This window comes from Labrus bergylta, chromosome 18, assembly GCF_963930695.1.
Source record: "Labrus bergylta chromosome 18, fLabBer1.1, whole genome shotgun sequence".
Lineage (NCBI taxonomy): Eukaryota > Metazoa > Chordata > Actinopteri > Labriformes > Labridae > Labrus > Labrus bergylta.
This window is the reverse complement of record NC_089212.1, coordinates 22349832-22365518: the sequence shown is the minus strand read 5'-3', so window position 1 is coordinate 22365518 and position 15687 is coordinate 22349832. Positions and strand designations below refer to the sequence as shown.

Below are 15687 nucleotides of genomic sequence, written 5' to 3'. Positions count from 1 at the left end.
CTGCTGTCAGGGAGGACACAGACATGGATTAAACTGACAGAACAGACCCAGGGGAACATTAAACAGGATCTCTCACCTTTAGGGGTGCGGGAGGTGAACTCAGAGTCAAAATAGAAGGTGTCATCCGGACGTGCCACCGCTGGTCTGAATGGAGGTTTAATCTCTCGCCTGAAGAGTTTCTGAAAAGAGTAAAAGAAGATTTTTCATTGCAGCATGTAGCAAGGTTTTACTCGCAATTTTTTTTTTTTAATCATCAATGAAAATATCTTTGAATGATTGACACTCACATTCCAGTCTATGGTGGAGAAGAAACCGTGTCTTTTGATCTCCTCTGCACCATCGGCGCCAGATGCTAAGAGAAAATCAACAGTTGGCAGTTAGAGACAAAGAGTTTATGTTGCCATTTGTAAATATCAGGGTTTCTGAGTTGATACTGACCCAGTCTGTTGGAAGGGTTCCTCTTAAACAAGGCCCTGAGCAGAGACTGAGCCTCCGTACTCAGGAACTGAGGCATGCCCAGCCGCGCCCTGCAGACGGGACAGACAGAAGAACAGCTTGAATCATTTTCATCTAATCTCAAGAGATGATTTTGGAAGTAACAAAAGTATGTGACAATGGCCTTCTGTGTTTAATTATTTTAACATCTTAATATAAAAGATTACTCACTTCAGAATCAGGCTCATAGTTTCTTTGCGGTCCTTCCCTTGAAACGGCAGTGACCCGGTCAACATCTCAAACTGGAAGACAAATAAAATAACTGTGATGTGTACGTGCATGTATCAAATACCTCTGTATATTTAATCAAATAATTGCTTGAGTGTTTGCTTAAAAGAAACAAACAACATTTTCTCAGCTTTACCATCAGCACTCCAAATGACCACCAGTCGGCGCTGTGGGTGTGTCCCTGTCTGTTCACCACCTCGGGTGCCATGTACTCCACAGTACCGCAGAAGGAATACGCTTTCTTCTCATGATCGATGGCTTCTTTACACAAGCCAAAATCTGGAGAGCACACCACAGGAGTCAGTCAGAACATGAACACAGCGGGACACTCGTTACATGCGTCACCATCTGCTGTTATGGATTATTTATGCATCTTCTTTCACCCGTTCTTTCAAGTGTTTGTAAGGTCGTTTTCACTCTTAAAGTAGCAGCAGGGCCTAATCTGTGTCGACATTAATTGCTTTAGTGCTTCATCAGTGTGACTTGTAATAATGCCTCTCTGTAATCTCTTGCAGTCACCTTTGAGTCGGTGGCGACAAGGCCCGGCGGGTAAATATATTGTGGTGATTATAGAGATTGACAAAAAAGATGAAGTGCAATAATTAACTTTTAGAACATGCACGGGCGTGTATGCAGATATCTGGAGTCAGAGAGATAAGGCTTCTTCAACACGGTGAGTAATGAAGGTCAAAGTAGAGGTGAGGAAAGTGTGCGTGTGTGTGTTTGTCTATATGTACTTGTGAGGACCGATCTTTGATAAACAGATTGTTAAGAGGACGTTCTTTCAGGTTAAAGTAGAGGGGAGGAGAGTGTGTGTGTGTGTGTGTGTGTGTGTGTGTGTGTGTGTGTGTGTGTGTGTGTGTGTGTTTGTCTATATGTACTTGTGAGGACCGATCATTAATAATCATCTTTGTAAAGAGGATGTTCGTTCTTGTGTGCTTCTGTGGACTTATTGCAAATACAGCAGAAGATTGGGTAGAAGACGGGAGCTGGAGACTCACCTGTAAGTTTGATATGACCCTCTTCATCCAGGAGAATGCTGGAAAAGAATTTCACATGTCTTAAAAGGTGCAAACATTTTAATCATCAAGACATCACACTCTGCACACTGAGGTCCCACTACAGACTCTAACTACCTCCTCTTGCCCTTTTTTTAGCCTGGTTTATCTCCAGCAATATAAAAGTGACATTTTAAACTTACCGTACCCTATAGGCTTTTGCTCACTAGCAGCACTGTGTAGAGATTTTCTAATTTGTGGGTTTGTGTGCCAGATTTATGTAGGGGGTTGAGGAATTCATAATAAACACTTATGGCACACTGTAAAACAAAAAGTAGCGATAAACCAATTCTTGTAGAGACGGAGCCCACAAGCTAATATAAAAAAAATGCAGGGCTCAAAGCATTAAAAGGATTTGAAAATGTTTAATTAGGCAGGTTTGCATTCATACAGATTTTTCTGCCTGAGGGAAATAAACAAAAGTATGCGGAGGAAAGATAATTTAGAATGTTTAAAGTGCAAATCCCACAGAGTACAGTACCTTTAAGTAAAGTGCAAAACAGTAGAATAATTATTCAGATTAGATAAAAGGTTGTTTTTAATCCTAAAAATAGAAGGAATAATCAATTAAAATAACCCGTGGCACACTGAAAATTACTTGACTGTCACTTTATTGTGAGCGAACAACGCATTTCGCCTGCAGCTTCCTCAGATTCCCCCAGCAGGAAGCTGACAGTAATTTTCAGTCTGCCACAGATCATCGATTTATTTTTTCATTGTATGTTCTTTCTACTGACTGGCACCTGAGAAAGTAGGTTGGCTGTGCATGTGGTACCCTGCTAGTCATTTATATTGAGTAATAATCAATGTTTGTACTATTTGGGCAATGCAAAGTTTTTAAGATTATTAAATAAAAGGCTCTTTAGTGAGCACTGAAGTAAGGATAGCAGCTTTTCTATACAAGAAGAAAGAACATGTATATGCATAATTCCAGTTATTGATTCATTCTCTGAAGATTTGGCTTTACAGTTATAAACCTGTGCTAAGTTTAATGAACTGTCTTACTAATTGCAAGAAATTTTAATCAGCTTGCTAAAAGGAAAGATCAACATTATGTCAACCTGCTTTTGGACCCAAGTATTATGTTAAATCAAATATGTATTTGTTCAACAATGTTTCTGTGTGTTGAGAATGTTTTCTTGCTCTTACTTTTCAGGTTTGAGGTCCCTGTAAATGATGCCCAGGCTGTGGAGGTGGTCCAGTCCAAGTGCCAGCTCTGCCAGATAAAACTTTACATCCTCCTCAGTGAACATCACCTGAGCGGGACGAGATTAGAGAATGAAACAATGACAAAATATATTTCTTAAAAAGCCCAAGAGAATTCAGATGGAAATGATTAAAAACAGTAGTGTTTAAAGTAGTTAAATCTAGAAATCCCTCTGACCTCTTTGGAGAGTCTGGTGAAGAGATCTCCTCCTCGGAGAAAATCCAGGATCAAGTACAGCTTCCCTTCGGTCTGGAATGCTGCAAATAAACACACAAGTAAATCAGATCAGAATCTGCGGTAAAATTGAGAAAAGCACCAGTAACTAAAACAAACATTTCCGGAGTTTAAATGAATTACACACTTCAGAGGAAACCCGTTGATCCGCAAAGATAATAATCAAATTCTGAAGCTGCATAGAGCGCCATGCTTGCTCACCATAGTGCAGTTTGACAACAAACGGGTGGTTGACGTCTGCCAGGATGTCTCTCTCCATCTTGGTTCTCACACGGTCTCTCACTGCACAAAAAAAAGGTATACAGTGATATACTGGTGTTCAAGCAGCTATGGAGGAGTTAACTTTAAAACATCATTTTGCAGAGCTGTATGGTGAATACATTGTATCCATTAGTATACAGACAGAGCAGCATGCTTACTCCTTATGCAAACAAAAACAGAAAGCCAAATAAAAGCCTGTACATCTGCTCTCTTTGAACCAACAACTTCCCCGTTATATTGAATAGTCTCTGCTGATAACATGTCTACACTCATGCACTTTAACTTATGTATATTGTGTGTTGGATAACGGCCACAATTTCCCAGTTTGGTATCAATAAAGTAATTCTATTCTATTCTATTCTATTCTATTCTATTCCCATTTGGGGGAACCAGATTTTCTGACGTTTGCCAAGCGAATTAAATTGTTTGTGCTCAAAGATTAAAAAAAAAAAAAGAAGAAAAAAGCCTGCAAGCTGGGGTGGGCTAACACACATCCACTGTACTCTATGTGGTTACTTAGTTACAGGAAAGCATACACCCTCTTATATGAAACTGAGGGTACCTGCCACTTGAAAGTAATTGTTTCTGCATGAAAAAGTCTGTCTTTTTGTTTGAGAAGCAGCGATGGTTTGTTGTCAAGGTTGTTGCAGATAACTTTTCAGACTGTCTACTAATCATTGCAACACTGAATCAACATAAAGTACTTCCTAATTCCTTCACTGATGAGGAAGCATTTGTCATTTCATCTGCTCCTGGCACTGTAAGATCAGCTGCTCAGCATCTGACCTGCACTCTGTGGTTCAATCAAGGGAGGGTTTTGTCTGTCATAGAAACTCTTTCTGACCACATTTAGTACCATCCCACTGTGCCACCATTCCAGTCCATCACAGTGCCAATGTACCTTTGAGTGTGGCCTTCTTGAGGACCTTCATGGCGTAGAGCTGGTTGGCATCAGGGGCGGTCACCTTTCGCACCAAGAACACCTACAGGGTCAGGACAAAACCACGATCAGGGACAGGAAAGTCTTAAAGGGTGATCAAGAGTGAAACAGCAGTTATGAGTGTGTGTGTGTCTGTGTGTGTGTGTGTGATACCTTGCCGAATGATCCCTGTCCCAAAACTTTGAGCAGTTCAAACTGAGATGCATCAGCCTTCTCCGAGCCTTCCTTGACCACATGTGTGATGTTGATCTCCTTGATTTCTCCATCGTCCTGAATAGTGACAAACAAAAGGAGGACAGTATAATAAACCAGTCAGTTATCGCGGAACAAATGCCTAAAAACAATGAGATCCTTGGTGTGTGTGTGTGTAAGGAATATGTGAAGGTTAGAAAAGTTTTTTTGCTGCGTATAATAGTTTTTGAGTTTCTCTTGCTGTGAATATCAAAATAAAACACTTGAGAGATGAAGCACAGCAAGAAGTGAGATTTATGTTTGTGTGTGTAAGGATGAGTTTTTGCACACTCCGCTGCTTGTCAGTGATTGTTGAACTGCCACATTACAAGCAAACAGAAAGCTGTCACTTCACACAAAGTGTCCATTGGTTCAACTTTGTGTTTTTACGACAGAAGCTTTGTAACCACAAGTGACTGCAAAGAGCGTCTCTGGGTTTCTTTACAGGGTGGAGCACAGGCACAGCTGACAACTCCACCACATGAACACTTGTGCTGACCTTGTGTCAACACCAACTGAAAGCACCCAAAGAGAACAGCGAGAGAGAGAAAAAAAAAAAAAAGCATCGACAAGAAAGAATCAACAACAACAATTCTGTTTTTAGAGGCCGTTTTTTCACTTCTCTGTACTCTTAATCCCCTGAGCTTCATGCCCCACGCCAAGAACGAAGCACAGCGCTACACAAGTTACCTGCAGGGAAAATTACACATTTTACAGAGCGGTTGGTGAGGGAAACACCCAGGAGGCTAACAACTTCTTAAAAAGTCATATTTTTAAATTTTCCATTAAAGTAGGACAACTGCTCTGTTTCAAAGTTAATCCCTGAATGTGTACTCTGCAGATATCTGCTGCAATGCACGGCATAACCATATGAGAGAAATAATAGACAAAACATGTAATTTATGTACATGTGTAAGACCTGCTCAGCTTCATTATTATGTAAAAAAAAAACCAACCTGCTCGAGTGATTAGTCAGTCAAAATAAAAAGAATGAAAGAATCGCTAACTGTGGCTCAGGAGTAGACAAACTGTCTTAGTATAATATCCCGACTCGTGCAGTCCCCATATTGGAGGCATGGCCATCGATGTGTGTGACCATAAATAAGATTGTATTAGTTCCTGATGAGCAGCTAGCTGGGCACTTTGCATAGCATCTGCCTTCAGTGTGTTAAAGTTAAAGAGCGAATGCTGACATGTAGAGTGAAACACCCTAATTGGCCAAAAGACTAGAAGAAGAAGCGCAATACAAGTGCTGTGTATTTACTTAACTGTTGTTGTGTGCAGTATTAATGCCGCTTTATTTTGCAGGATCTAGTTTTCTGAATGCTAACATTTGCTGCTTGCAGGTTTTTTGACAGCTCAAAACAAAAGTTCAGATAACTGGAGAAGGCGGCGTTCGTCCACATGGTCCATAACCTTCTGATCTGAATTGACGGCATGCTACAGGTAGCTAGTGTTATCATTTTGTTCTTTGTATTGTGCTTTTGTTTAAATTGCAAATCCATCTGTTTTGGCTCAAATGTGACACGAAACAACAGTTTTAAAACAAATTATTTGGGGTGCTGGCAACTCGAGAAAGCCCATTTTTCACAATGCTTGGACCATTTAAAGATTGAAATCTTTCTCATACTTTCACTGACAAAAACAAATAAGTCATTATGCAATCCTGAAGTGAACAATCTACTCATGTCTACTCGAGAGACAGTTTCATCAGTTTATCTGAAGCTGCAATTATACATCAATAACAGAGATCACCACAGGCCACTGCAGCTTTGTGCTGCATTTGACAACAGGAAACCAGAGTTTGGTTGAATGTGCAAGCCATCAGCTGCAACTCGTTTCGACACAAACACTGTAAACATCCGACAGTCTGCACACTGCAGCGTTAATTGTTTGTTCATTTAAAAAAATGAAATAACAGTAATGACTCTCTACTGGAACTTCATCAACACAAAAGGGGAATCACTTTACCGTCCAGTGGTTCCTCGTTGCAGGTAAAGTGTCACAGCTGTTTTCCTTTGCAGATGTTGATCTGACGCTGTCACAGTGAGCAGCGGTGCCCGTGCCGGCCAACACTTTGTTCTTTTTGGACAGGTAGAAGGTGAGAAAGCGGCTCAGTTTGAACTTTCTCTTGTCCTTCTCCATCTCAGCACTTCTCAAACTTCGGCTTCATAATCATAACAGTGTCCATAACTAGGCTGCACTACCTCGCATAAATCATCTCAACTACCGTCTCCTCCTCTCACCACAAGCACACTTTAAACTCATCTGTGCACTCATGTCAGGATCAGTTCTGTGGACGGCAGGTAAATATGGAAAAATCTCTCTCAGCCTCTGCCCTCTAGCTATCTATCTATCTATTCACTCTGCAGAGGCCCTCTGCTGTAATTTATATCAACTCTTCATCTTCATTCTCTCTTCCATTATCTCTCCTGTCCTCCCACTCTGTGCTCCTCCTCGCCCTGTGTGTCCTCAGTGACCGACTACTGCTGAAGTGAACTGGAACCGAAGCGGGCAGGAAGGAAGAGCCTGCACTTATTCTCACAGTCCTGCACCCTACAAGTCCCCCACACACACACACTCTCGCAAAAACACACACATCTGTGGCTGAGAGAGAGAGAGAGAGAGAGAGAGAGAGAGAGAGAGAGAGAGAGAGAGAGAGAGACTTAAACGGCACAAAAAAAGAAACAGATGTAGGTTAAGAAAAGCTGTGCTATTCTGCAGCCTTAAACCAAGTATCATTATTATTAATTATCATCATAGTAATGTTGAAACCTCATTATAAATGCTAATAATAATGCTAATAATAAATAATATATTCAGCTAACCAGGCCAGCTCATGTCGGTAGAGGTGGAGACATTAGATAACCGCTTTAGCTTGAAAACCCCTGTTGATAATTTGTGTCCTCGTTTACGGCAAATACTGTATTTTTAACGTCGACTGAGGCTGTATGGTGTTGATCACAAGACCATGCTTTTGTTCTGAAAAAACACAAATCTTATCAGCACAGATCAGAAAACATATCTTTGCTGATACCGATATATCGGTCATAAGCCCCACTTAGGATGATAAAACCACCAAAGTACATAAATGGCAGATCTAGAAACCGAACTTGTGTTTCTGTGCCAGCAGCCTTCTGTCAACTCCAAAAGCAGGATTTAAGCCACTTCCCTGTACCCACAATCCAACAGGATGAAGCTGGAGGAAACGGGCAGACAGGCAGTGGAGGATGAGGGTATGGACGAGTCAGACGACGACGACGACTACTCACTTGCAGATGACAGAGATTTTCCTGTCTTTTAGTCAGGCCATGTCCCCATCAAAATAGTCTATTCCTGTTCATCCTGCCTCTTCAACCAGCTCTCACCGCTCCTCAAACGGCCTCTCGTTCACCTCTCTTTTTACCGCTCTTTAAACATCTCCAAAACAACGAGAGAAAAGGTCATTTCAAAACACGATATAAGTGCGGCGCGTGAGTCAACTCTGACTTAACAGCATCATGATCGAGGCCGTCAGCGGATCTACTTCTCACAAGCATGTGATTACACGGCAGTGCGCATCACACTCATGGAGAAAAGGTTGACTTTTTAAAAAGCTTTGCACAGGGGCAGAGGAAAAAATATTGCAAACGTGTGAAGTGACTGAACTGCAGAGAAGGGGGGAAAACAACAGAAGGCTAGTTTGCATAGAAGAAGAAGGAGAGCTGCCGATTGTTCAGAGGAGAAGCAAGTGCACAGGTGGAAGTGGTTGCACCTTACCTGGGTTCTAATATTTGCAAATTCCTTCTCTATCCAGGAGATGCCAGACTCGTTCTATGGGGGAGGAGGGGAGGATGGTTGTGTTGGAATGGAGAAGTTATTACAGGTTTGCAGAGAACATGATTTTTGATGCAGAACATAAACGTTAACACAAAAGTTTCCTCCAGCTTACATGAATATAGATGGACACAGATGTGCTTAAAAGTATAATTTCAGCAGGTAAAACGCACAAACACACACAGAAGAGGGTTGAGGATGAGGATTGCCACATTTGGTGACAGGAAACCTCAGAGTTTTCACTTCCTCATTTCTTGAACTGATCTCACGGCCTTCCTGCTCGATGATTTAAACATGCTTGTGCTCGCGGCGGGGGAGCTGTGGTTCCTAGTTTAACAGCTGCTCAGTAAAAATGTTCTGTTACACTGAATTTGTGTGACTGATGATCGCACGTGAAGACAGTGACGACAGTTAGAATTCTAGAGTTCAAGAAACGAAAATACTCGAGTTACTTGAACGTAGTAACATTTACTTTATTAATCCGAGGGAAATTCTGGTTCTACTGGAGACCCACTGCTACACAGAGAAAACTCCTTCCTCTTACCAGAATACCACCCACACACACACACACACACACACACACACACACACACACATCTTCCTCAGGACTCCATCGACCCCCCCCTTACCACCAACACTGACAGAACACGATCACTACAGATCAGCTGCAGAAGAAAAAAAAACAAAACATCCACTTGCCTCTCGTGTGCGTGTTTTGGTGCGGAATAAATGCCTCCACATGTCTGGGTCCAGATATTTTCATGTCACTAGTGTCAGTGAGACTCTTTGTCACTTTGCCGACTTACAAACTGTCTGTGTCAGAGTTGGCTAACATTTTCTGTGTGCAACACCGCAATGACAGAGATACAATCTGCATACACACACACACACACACACATTGAAATGGGAAGTAAGATTATAAAAGTGAATGCGAGTTGCAGACAGTTGTCGGGGACATAAATGGTTCAGGAAGTGCCATTAAGGAAGTGTCTTTTCTTTTTTTGGACATCATTTTTGCCTTTCTCTGATAGGGCGGGGGGGGGCGGGGGGAGACAGGAAATGCTAGGAGGAGAGAGAGCGTAGGGGATGACATGCAGCCAAAGGGCTGAGGTCAGATTCGAAACCAACAGCTGCTGTAAAAAGGACCCACTAGGTTATCCGGCGTCCCTGAGGAAGTGTCTTCTCATTGGGAGAATTCCAAGCAGGAAGGCAAAAAGACGTCTGATGTACTGCTTTTGCACACTTTGGTGAGAGATTGATCAAAACAGATTGACTTGGCATGATGGGGCACTCTCTGTGATTGCACAAGCCTCTGCTGGCAGCCGCAAGACTTACAGAGAAGAGAGGGAAATCAATGCTGATGGATGTTTGACAAGAATGAGAGATTCTGGAGAAAAATGACAACCCTGTTTGACGTTTGCAGGATTCTTAAGAGTCCCCTCTGGCTCAACTCTGAATATTTCTCCTGTTTAATGAACTTAAAGTGAAGAGGCACTTGGACAGACATTCATTAACTTTCAAAACAGGGGGGAAATTAAGTTGTTTGAAGTACAAGCACATCTAGAAGAAACACAGACCTTCCTCCTGTCAGAGCCTGACATGGTGTAATGCTCTCAGATAAACACAAGGGGCCAGTGCAGGTCTGCAGCCAGGACAGTGAATATATTCAAATAAAAGGCAGGAGCTTTAGCCAAGTAAGGGCATGTTCACATTGTTAGTGTATGCCTCCTCCAGCACCGGAGTCCTGACATGTTCCATATGACAACAAGGCGTACCACAGAAGAAGAAGAAAAGACAAAAAGTTGGCAGAGAAACTGAGAACGAGCTGGTATCAAAAGCTGAACTGAAGATCAAACATGATGTCAGTTAGTTAGATAATTGCAGTATTCATGTCTCTAGTTGTTCCTCTTTCCTAGAAAACTGAGCAGCAGTACCATGTGCATGACTTCAGATTCATGACAGCTCAGACTTTAAGAAACAGAAAGGAGGAGGAGGAGAGAGGAGGAGGAGGAGGAGGAGGAGGAGAGAGGAGAGAGGAGAGAGGAGGAGGAGGAGGAGAGAGGAGAGAGGAGAGAGGAGGAGGAGAGAGGAGGAGAGAAGAGAGAGGAGAGAGGAGGAGGAGGAGGAGAGTGGAGAGAGGAGAGAGGAGGAGGAGGAGGAGAGTGGAGAGAGGAGAGAGGAGGAGGAGGAGGAGGAGGAGGAGAGAGGAGAGAGGAAGTCCAGAGGAAAAGGTGTGTGTTTATGGAGGAAGACAGAGTAGTCCAAACATCCACATAACCAACCGTGGTTCAGTCTCATTACTGCGGAAACTAATATCCTGTACGAGACTTTGTCAGTGCAGACACACACACACGCACACACGCACACACGCACACACGCACACACGCACAGATTCTACTTTCCGGCACAACCTTGACTCAAACGTACACTTTGTGAATGCTTAATAAAGAACTTTAGATGTAAGTAAATGAAATGAAAATACACTATAAAAAATGATTGACCATTTCATTAGGTAACACAGCCCACAAGCTTTTAAAAACAATAACACTTGGCTTACTCGATAACTAATCAATCATTAATAATCATGGCATTACTCCTGCAGGGTGATTTTCCATCAGTCTGACAAATCAATTCACGATTCATTGATTAGACTCTTAATGTAAAAACTATGATTACAAAAATGCTACTTTTGCAAATACTCTAGGGACTCTAGGGAGGATGGGGCGGGGTTTGAGAGCGGTCTCTGGTGTTTTGAATTTGTACTGCAGTACCTATTTTAAACACTGGGTGTCAGAGTTACATATCGCTCCTTTAATGCGTTCTTCCTCGTTATTTATGAGACAGTAAAACAGACGTCCATTCTTAGAGAGAAGATTTTAGAGAGCAAAGATATAGAAAGCCAGCTTGAACTTTGGAGCGTAGCTGCAACGCGTTTATACACGTGTGTGTTTGTGAGAGAGGGTCCAGACATGTCTGCATGGCAGGCTCCCAAATCTGTCAGAGCAGAGACAGGAATGTCTCCGTCCGTTTTTCATTAGTCTCAGACTCTGTCCTGTTGCTGCCATATTTTGGCGGGTAGGGATGACTTATTCATTCAACAGGTAATTTCCTGTTCATTATATATATTTTTTTCCATAGACTAACAGTCTGCTCCGGCGACACACTCTTATTTCCACTTGGCCCGACAGCTTCTCCATCTGCCCACCTTCACGCTGTCCTTTTCCACTGTCCTATTCTCCTCTTATCACTTTCTGGTTTCGCCCTCCAGAAACACCTGCTGCGAGAGCGGTGACTGACAGGCCGCTACAGAGCAGAGGAGGGGTGGAAGGAGAGAGAGAGAGAGAGAGAGAGAGAGAGAGAGAGAGAGAGAGAGAGAGAGAGAGAGAGAGAGAGAGAGAGAGAGAGGAATTTTGCAATAAGCATCACTGCAGATGGACAACCAGCACGTCTCAGTAGCAGCAATCCTGAAACATTCACATTATGGTGCTTCAGAATGGACTCAGCCTGGGGCGGGCAGAGGGAGAATCCACGAGAGGTTTAAGGAATGTAATAAGAGAAAAGAAGAAATAAGTTCAGTTTCAAGCTGGCAGAACAACTCCGAGGCTCATCAAGAACAAAGATCAAGTAGAGCAGCAAAGCCTTGTAATCTTTATCCCTCACGACTTAAAAGTGATGATCTCCATCTTTACCAGCGAAGCTCCTGTTATCCCTCTGACACATCTTCTACAAGAGCTTCCTCCTCTATTCATCACTTTAAATGGAAGAGCAGGAAAAGGATTCTGTGTGGCAGTACAAATACTGACAAATATGAAAAACAACTATTGACACGGGACCATAACTGTCTTTATAGAGATTAAAAAATGGAGGCTGAAAACATGGGAAACAATAAGAAAAGTAATTCAATTTGTTCATGAGGTTCTCTAAAGCCTGAATGACGTCAGCCATCTCTTAAGGCCGGGCGGTCCACAGGCTCATTGGTTGAAGCCACCATGATGGAAATCCTGTCTCAGCCTAACTTTCAGGCAACCTAACGACAGGCTGAGAGCTGGAGCTGAGGCGGGGTTTAAGCCTCTTGACACAGCATTACATTTCGCCCACCTGTCAACCAGGTCAGCTTCATGCCTCGGTGTGAATAACGCTTATCCTTCTTAACATCTAAACGGATGAGCTGTCAAAACATCCAACCCACATTCAGTGTGTGCCGATCGAGACATGAGCTAATCAAACCCATTTGATTTTTTTTTCAACCAGGCTGTAAAGATGTTAATTTTTTGCTGTTAAAACATTCTTTTTTATTTTTAAATTGGGTGTGTGTTTGACTCTTGGAGACAGCCTCAAGTGGACACTCGACGAACTGCAGGATCTTTGCATTTCTGCATTGCCTTCATTTTTCAACAGCGGAGGTTGTCGCTCGGTTTGTCCCTGTTAAGAGGCCCCACACCATGTTTTGACCTTAACCCTTGGTGAACACTGCAAAGGGTTAATACCCCTATACTGACGGCATCTGTTCCATCTGGCAGTGCGCACACACACACACACACACACACACACACACACACACACACACTTACAACAAAACACAAAAAAATCTGCAGCCTGGCATGATTGCATCACAGCAGCACATGTCGAGTTAGCACACAGGTGCTTCGCTTTCCATCAAAGGCCGTACTGAAGTTGAAGGTGGATGCTACAGGACATTTAATAGGAGGTAGCACAGGATTAGCACAGATGCTACAGGAAATCCTGTGCTGGCATCTGCAGTATTAATAGCAGCAGCGAGGGGGAGAGAGCAGTAAGATGATAGGCAGATCAACGCTGGGCCAGTTGACATGAGGCCGTAATGGTGTTGTGTAACATCCACAGTGGCAGCGGTGGTCAATACATGAAATAAATAAATAAATAAATAAATAAAAGAGGGTCAGAAAAAGGCAGGGAGGAGTTAGGAGAGAACAAAAAGAGAGGGGATGGAGGGATGAGTGGGAGTGAGAGGAGGAGACGAACGAGTGGATGCTGGTAATATAAACAATGAGGTCATCTGTGCTGAGCTGGCTGACTGCAGTGGAAATGTGTAGCCCACCGCGTCAGCACGCACAGAATATAGAAGCGACACCTGCATGCACACGCACACAAGAGTACAACCTATTTAACGCATCAACAATACCAGCGTTTCATTGATTCCTCTCTTAACACCTCTGTCATCATGTGACCAGAGTTCAAACCTTTCACAGCAGCCACAGAGGTCCAAAATAGCAGCTTCAAATCTAAGTCAATACTTCCTGCTTCCTCCCTCTTGTGGCTCGCCGCTCTCCTAAAATATCAATCCAAACACTTGCCAAAAACGTACACACACATAAAAAACAAAAAAACAACTCTGGTGCACTCCTGCTTCCCAAACCTTCACCTTTGTTTGCTCCTGTTCCACATCTACCTTTTTAATATTTGCCCGCCTGCACACTCTAGATAGAAGGAAACGTTTTTGGCAAATTTAGAACCTGCGAGGTGACGCCACACCTTCAGTTTTCTCCAGTGAGGTTAAGGTGAGGTTAAGGTCCAACGATCTGTTTAGAGTCTCGCCTCAAAGTAACGCACGCCATTTAATTCCATAATGTCTCCGTATACTCTGCACACACCAGCATTTCCTCCTCCTTTTGTTGCATTTCTGGATCTCTATGCTGCTTTTCTTGCATGCTTTTGTTGCTCATTAAGAGGTACCAGTATTAGTTTGCGTTTGTTTCACAGAATCAGCGGTTCAAACTCCTCACAGGCGCTTGAAAGGAAGCGAAAGAGCTGAAGATTTACTCGTGCTCTAACTTCATTATTTGAACTTTCAACATTTGTTGGCACATGATGTAAAGATTTTATAGTCCAGCTTGAATGACTCATTCTCAATCAATAATTAAATTAGAATTTCAAGTCAATAGCCCTACAGAATCTTTAGAGTTTGCCTTGGGGTCCAGCAGAAGGCACTAAAAAACAAACCAGCATGAACTTTTTTATGTAAAAATGTCGAGAATTAAGTTGAAAGTTTCATTCAAAATAATAATAATTAAATTTTGCTGGATTTTCATCTTGACATTTTGACTTTTTTCTTGAAGTGCATAATGAGAAAAAATATATATTTCTCCTCTCATTATTTATTTCTCTGGCTCTAATCCTCTCGTGTAAGAAAGCCTACCTTGTTCACATTCAATTGTTGTTCTTATTTATTGAGATACATTCAGGCCATTTTTTTTAAAATTGTGATCATGTTAAATGTGCCATTTACTGCTCAGCTCTAGTTCTATATTGTTGTTGTTATATTTCACATCTCAGTCAAACAAAATCTAATTTTTGATCGCTTGGGATGTTGCCTGTTCACTTGAATACTAATAAAGCTTTATTAATCCATTAAAGACTAAGTTAATCAAATTTCTATGGAAGCCTAATGATATATCTAAACGCTGCATCCTCACTAAGAACAGACGATCAATATTTGCCAATGTCATGACATTTCAATTACTTGCTGCAGTAGAAATTGAATTAGTCAGTACATCACATCAAAACAAACATCAGTTGTTTTATCAACTCGTCTTAATGTAAATGAAGTCAAAGTGATGTGACAATGAAATGCGCTGTTCTGTTCTGCATATGCAGCTGTTGCCATGACAACAAAGGTCATAGGGGTTACACTTTCCTGGGGGCAGCAGTTTAAAAATGCTGACGAGGACAAACACTAGTGAGAAAGGGGGAGTGAAAAAAAAAAAAAAAGTAAAAAAGGTGGACAGCAAAAGTGTTTGTTCTGTTCCTTAATTTCCTGGAAAACTAAATAGTCTAATAGAAATCTAAGAATGAAATCACAGTGGGGTTTTTGTTAATCAAGAGGGAAGTACAAGGGCCAGATAATAATCACCAGCAGCATTCATATTAATGAGATCTAAAGAGGATGAGAGCAACCGGTTGGAAAACTCTCCTTGATGGTTGTCGAGAGGCCAAAAAGCGTGAAACTATGGCAACTGGTTTCTCTCTCTCTCTCTCTCTGTCTGTCTCCATCTCCCAGCATCCTCTTTGTGAGGCGAGAGTCTGTATGAGAAGCAAGGCCACGTACATAAAACACACAGGAAACTGTTTTTTATCCAGGATGCTTTCAGGTAACATTCTCCAGCCTCCATCTTCACAAACTTAGCACTCACACTTCAATAAGCAGTTTCAGTGCCAGAATTCTCCCTCACAGCATCCGA

The 15687-nt window shown here is 42.2% G+C and overlaps 1 protein-coding gene across 4 annotated transcripts in view; it reads right to left on the bottom strand.

Annotated features, from left to right (window-relative positions):
- rps6ka1 (ribosomal protein S6 kinase a, polypeptide 1) overlaps positions 1–15687 on the bottom strand; it is a 50715-nt gene that overhangs the window by 6298 nt on the left and 28730 nt on the right. Inside the window, exons 1-13 of one of the 4 annotated variants that reach the window (XM_020642683.3) lie at positions 9170–9291; positions 8414–8467; positions 4577–4693; positions 4385–4466; positions 3424–3504; positions 3166–3245; positions 2931–3037; positions 1725–1762; positions 860–1002; positions 667–737; positions 439–527; positions 288–352; positions 77–179 (exon numbers count right to left, since the gene is read on the bottom strand). In XM_020642683.3, coding sequence (XP_020498339.1) covers positions 77–179; positions 288–352; positions 439–527; positions 667–737; positions 860–1002; positions 1725–1762; positions 2931–3037; positions 3166–3245; positions 3424–3504; positions 4385–4466; positions 4577–4693; positions 8414–8467; positions 9170–9211 — 1072 coding nt within the window. In that variant the 5' untranslated portion in view covers positions 9212–9291. Of the gene's footprint in view, positions 1–76; positions 180–287; positions 353–438; positions 528–666; positions 738–859; positions 1003–1724; positions 1763–2930; positions 3038–3165; positions 3246–3423; positions 3505–4384; positions 4467–4576; positions 4694–6625; positions 7157–8413; positions 8468–9169; positions 9292–15687 lie in introns of those variants that run through there. The other 3 variants (XM_020642681.3, XM_020642680.3, XM_020642682.3) reach the window with 3 other exon arrangements.